Source organism: Poecilia reticulata, linkage group LG8 (genome assembly GCF_000633615.1).
Source record: "Poecilia reticulata strain Guanapo linkage group LG8, Guppy_female_1.0+MT, whole genome shotgun sequence".
Lineage (NCBI taxonomy): Eukaryota > Metazoa > Chordata > Actinopteri > Cyprinodontiformes > Poeciliidae > Poecilia > Poecilia reticulata.
Genome location: NC_024338.1, coordinates 26975158 through 26980757, shown reverse-complemented (window position 1 = coordinate 26980757; position 5600 = coordinate 26975158). Strand labels below are relative to the sequence as shown.

General features: G+C 52.4%; 2 protein-coding genes across 2 annotated transcripts in view; both read right to left on the bottom strand.

Moving 5' to 3' along the window:
• LOC103469511 (serine/threonine-protein kinase TAO2-like) overlaps positions 1–2583 on the bottom strand; it is a 25464-nt gene extending 22881 nt beyond the window's left edge. Inside the window, exon 1 of the mRNA XM_008417225.2 lies at positions 1877–2583. The gene's annotated coding sequence lies outside the window, so the exon portion shown is untranslated. The remainder of the gene's footprint in view (positions 1–1876) is intronic.
• Positions 2584–3057: 474 nt separating this feature from the next.
• Positions 3058–5600, bottom strand: LOC103469489 (heat shock 70 kDa protein 1-like). The gene has a single exon (XM_008417196.1). It carries the CDS (start codon positions 5105–5107, stop codon positions 3188–3190), a length of 1920 nt encoding a protein of 639 aa, XP_008415418.1. The 5' UTR covers positions 5108–5600; the 3' UTR covers positions 3058–3187.

Here is a 5600-nt window from a genome sequence, read left to right as displayed (position 1 = left end):
AGACTGTTACATCATCAACGTCAGACTGTTACATCATCAACGTGAGAAAAGCGTCAAACTTCAGTAGAAGAAGAAAACAGACGGTAAAAATAAACAATGGCTGAAAATGATTATGAACTGACAGCAGCCTGAGTCAGTGAACGCATCACATCCCAACCCACCAACAGAACCAGGTTAGAACCGGGTCAGAAGCTGCAGCCAATGCTCCACAGAAGGCCGTTGCTGTTAGCTGGGCTTCCTGTTAACCAGCATCTTTAAATCCATCCAGAGACGGCGGCCATCTTTAGTGCCATAAGCGGAGCGCAGCTGTCCCCCAGCAGCGCTCCGTTTAACTTTCTGATAGTTATGATGCGTAGCCATGGCAACAAGGTATCGTCTTTACAACTGAGCCGAGCTGACTGGCATCTCAGAGGCTCAAATAATCCCTGAACTTTGACCCTATGCCCCACAGGAAGTTCTCTTCCCCTACTCCAACCTCTCTCTAATGCACAACAAGAGCAGAGATTAAACAGGAGGAGCAAAAGCAAAGGAGGTGGATTAGCTGATATTCAGTTGTTAGCATGAGACAACATACAAAAACAGTCTTCAGTCAGAGGAACTGTTCAGAGTTGCAGGTAGACTGACTGCTGCTGGACCCACATCGGCTGAAGATGCTCTGAATGGACCGACACGCTGACCCTCTTCTGTTGAACTGGTCTCTCCTCCTCTCTGAGCTCCAGCCCGTCAGCCAATAGGAGCGTAGCTCAGGTAAGCGGTGCAGGTAGACTGCATCCAGTTTCAACGTGACTGTAGGGCTTTAAGCTCTGCAGCCTCCAGTTAAACTGAAGACCTGGTCCCAGTAAGGATGATGGGAACCAGCGGGTCCGACAGCAGCCATGTTAACCCTTCACATCCTGGAGAAACTCGTCTCCTTCACTTCCTGTCTGGGCCGCCGCAGCAGGAAATCCCAAAGAGGAAGCAGCTCCAGAGTGACGGGGAAGCCGGTCACATGTCTGGATCTGAATGATCGCTAACAATAGATTTATCATCTCTACACGTTTGGCTGGCAGACAAGAGGACGGATCCACAGGAGGAGCAGCAGCCATGAACCCAGGCAGCAGCGCTGCAGTCTCCCATCTTGGTTTTGCTCTCCTTTGGCACATCGGGTCACAGCCAACCTCTCTCTAAGACTGTTCAGGAACCAACCTCCGGCTTGACTCCTGAAAACTGAACCGCAGACAGCAGGCCGAGAGTAGAGATGATGTAAAGGACAGCAGCCGCATCCAATGGCCGGGAAAGCTGGTGACGTCTGAGCTGACCGCAGAACAGGACACTGATTTTTAAAAACTACGGATTTTAAGGGATGGGGAAGGAAAAACGCCGTAAATGTTGCTAATAATATGCCGAGAGGACAACATCTAGTTCACAGCCAGGAAGGGTTAAAACAGCACAGCAGCTTCAGCACGAAGCATCTAATAATAATAATAATAATAATAATAAAACCTAAATGCTAAACCTGCAGAACCGGGTCAGCAACAGCAGCTGTGACTCGCTGGAGACCAAAGAAATAAAACTACATAAAAACATCCTGAGCTCAGGAACTAATCATATAAAATCAATAGTTTATTGATATGACCGGGATGTCTGTTTTTAGGAACATCAACATCTGACACTGCTTTTATTCAGAGGATCATAAAAATAAATGTTAAAATGCTACTGATCTTTATGACCCTAATCTCACAGGTTTAGCTGAAGGAACCGTCGAAGTGGCTCAGATTTGGGCTGCTGAGAAACTGGACACCCTGCTGGCCTCACTGGCCCCCAGGTTCGGACCGCATTGGGCCCAGGTTCGGACCGCATTGGACCCAGGTTCGGACCCGGACGTGACCGAACTCACCGCAGCTTCTTGAGGTTCCACTCTGGACCGAAAAACTAACGGTTAGCAGCACAGCTAGCAGCCAGCCTCGATCCTCATATCGCGGGTTTCCCCTCAGCAGAGCTCCTGGTTCATGTCCATCCCGGTTCTTCTGGGTTTTGGGGAGACGCTGCGGTCCCGCCGCGGGCTCTGGGGGTCTGCGGGTCTCTAGCGGTCCGCTCCGGAGCTCCGGTCTGCGCCGCTCCTGAGCTAATAGCTTAGCGCGTTAGCTGGCAGGCTAACGGTACCGTCAGCTGCTCCGCGGGGTGTGGTTGACGTTTCCTTGCAAAGATTCCCGTCCGGACATACTGACCCACCGAACCGGCCTAGAGTGGGCCTAGGACCCGCACCCCATCCTCCATCTGGACCCGTTCCTCCTCCCGTTTTTTGTTCCTGCTAAACACAAGATGGCTCGGGCTGCTGGGGCGGGAGTCCGAGCGGCACCAGCTCCACTTCCGGTGAGACTTCCGCTTCAAAAATAAACGACCTACATAGAGATGAAGATGGTGATTCTGCGAGGCACGCTGCGGGAAATCACGCATTTCCACAGAGCAGCTGTGTGTGACCGCCCGGGAAACTCCGAGTTACGGAAGCATCGGAACATCTGGGATCGATTATTATAATTACCTCACTTCTTCTAAAAAGCATTAGGCTTTAATTTACACCACGATCCACATCTATTTTTTTCTATGAACCTTTTTATAGCTGATGGTCATGAATCTTGAACCGCAGACGGATATTAGGCAGGAGAACCGGGGATCACAGATGAACCGTTTGCTGGGTGAGGGGTTCATCAGGACGCCTCCCTGCTGCTGCGTCATGTCTGATGTAACCAGACATGACCGCCTGGAATGACGGGCATCTTGTTCCTGTTGGAAAACAAAAGTGACACCTGCTGGTGGTTTGGATACTGCTGGATTGTTCTCACTACCCCACAGCTAATCCGGGTCGGGTCGCAGGGCAGCAGCTCTGGCCGGCCAGCGGTCAGCGGCTCCAGGGAACCAACGGCTCTTCCCACTGATCCCCATCCGACTGCTTCACTCTCTGAACCGCTCCAGGGAAACCTGGACATCAATCTAAACTAACACTTAGTGAAACCTGGACATCAATCTAGACTAACACTTAGAAAGCATTCATTTATGGAAGCAAAGAAACCAGACAAATGAAATTCAATCAGTTTATTAACATAAAGCAACAGAAAAAAAGAGCAAAGACCAAAATTATATTCAAGTCTCATGAACAGAACAAGGTAAACAGTTATGACTTTTACAGTATTAAACCTCCAGTGGCCCTTCAGTCCACCTCCTCCACAGTGGGCCCCTGGCTGTGGGCCCCTGCCTGCTCTCTGCAGCTCCCAGTGGGCCTCCCTCCCTGGTACAACCTGCTGATGATGGGGTTGCACACCTTCTCCAGCTCTTTCTGCTGGTGTTGGTACTCGTCTTTCTCAGCCAGCTGGTTGTTCTCCAGCCAGCTGATGGTCTCCTCGCACTTGTCCACCACCTTCTTCTTGTCCTCCTGGCTGATCTTGCCCTTCAAGCTCTCGTCCTCCACGCTGCTCTTCATGGCGAAAGCGTAGGACTCCAGGGAGTTCTTGGCAGCCATCTTGTCCCTCTGCAGCTCGTCCTCGGCTTTGTACTTCTCGGCGTCCCGCACCATCCTCTCGATCTCCTCTTTGCTCAGTCGGCCCTTGTCGTTGGTGATGGTGATCTTGTTCTCTTTGCCGGTGCTTTTGTCCACCGCGGACACGTTCAGGATGCCGTTGGCGTCCACGTCGAAGGTGACCTCGATCTGCGGGACCCCTCGTGGAGCGGGCGGGATTCCCGTCAGCTCAAACCTGCCCAGCAGATTGTTGTCCTTGGTCATGGCTCTCTCCCCTTCGTAGACCTGGATCAGGACCCCGGGCTGGTTGTCGGAGTAGGTGCTGAACACCTGGGTCTGCTTGGTGGGGACGGTGGTGTTGCGTTTGATCAGGGCCGTCATCACTCCTCCGGCCGTCTCGATCCCCAGGGACAGAGGAGCCACGTCCAGCAGCAGCAGGTCCTGGACGTTCGCCGACGTGTCGCCCGTCAGGATGGCGGCCTGGACGGCGGCGCCGTAAGCCACCGCCTCGTCCGGGTTGATGCTCTTGTTCAGCTCCCTGCCGTTGAAGAAGTCCTGCAGCAGCTTCTGGATCTTGGGGATTCGAGTGGAGCCTCCCACCAGGACCACGTCGTGGATCTGGCCCTTGTCCATCTTGGCGTCCCTCAGGGCCTTCTCCACGGGCTCCAAGGTTCCCCTGAACAGGTCGGAGCACAGCTCCTCAAAGCGAGCCCTGGTGATGGAGGTGTACAGGTCCACGCCCTCGAACAGAGAGTCGATCTCGATGCTGGCCTGGGAGCTGGAGGACAGGGTCCTCTTGGCCCTCTCGCAAGCTGTGCGCAGCCTCCTCAAGGCTCTCTTGCTCTGGCTGACGTCCTTCCTGTGTTTCCTCTTGAATTCCTCCACAAAGTGGTTGACCATGCGGTTGTCAAAGTCCTCTCCTCCCAGGTGAGTGTCTCCGGCCGTGGCCTTCACCTCAAAGATGCCGTCCTCGATGGTCAGGACGGACACGTCGAAGGTGCCTCCGCCCAGGTCAAAGATCAGGACGTTTCTCTCTCCCGACTTGCCTTTGTCCAGACCGTACGCGATGGCGGCCGCCGTGGGCTCGTTGATGATCCTCAGGACGTTGAGTCCCGCGATGACGCCTGCGTCTTTGGTGGCCTGTCGCTGGGAGTCGTTGAAGTAGGCGGGGACCGTGACCACGGCGTTGGAGACCTTGTGGCCCAGGTAGGCCTCGGCGATCTCCTTCATCTTCACCAGGACCATGGAGGAGATCTCCTCGGGGAAGAAGGCTCTGTTCTCCCCTTTGTACTCCACCTGAATTTTGGGTCTGCCTCCTTCTGAAAGCACCTTGAAGGGCCAGTGCTTCATGTCGGCCTGCACCACCGGCTCTTCAAACYTTCTGCCGATCAGCCTCTTGGCATCAAACACCGTGTTGCTGGGGTTCAGGGCCACCTGGTTCTTGGCCGCGTCCCCGATCAGCCTCTCGGTGTCGGTGAAGGCTACGTAGCTGGGGGTGGTCCTGTTGCCCTGGTCGTTGGCGATGATTTCCACTTTTCCGTGCTGGAAAACCCCCACGCAGGAGTAGGTGGTGCCCAGGTCGATGCCGATGGCCTCGTTTTTAGCTGCACACATCTTGGCTGGGTTTCCTGTCAGGCCTAAACCAGCAGAGACACACAGGAGGAGGATTATTCCCTCTCAGAAACATATGCTACACTTTAGGTTCTTACTGGACTTTGTAGCAGGTTTTGCTCCAATCCGACTGCTTCTGTAAAGCTGCGTTCAGCGACGTTCAAACATCGTTTGCTCCACTAATCTGTTCGGCATGTTTCTGTCTTTGACTACACTCTACAAAGTGCGTTTCTATTTTGGCTCTGCTCTTTTACACAAAGGTTCTGGTCAGAATTTAGCAGGTTTATTAATGACCATATTTTACAGAATTTTTCCTTATGCTGGGAAAATGTTTTATTTTGTTTCTATAGATTCCATAGAAAGGATGCTAAACATTTCTTTATAATAAACCTGCTAATACTCTTTGCTAAATTTTACATTCATAAATGCAAATTTGCTAATAAAACACTTTGTTTCTCTCTTTTCATTAAAGATATGGAACTATATATCAAATCAA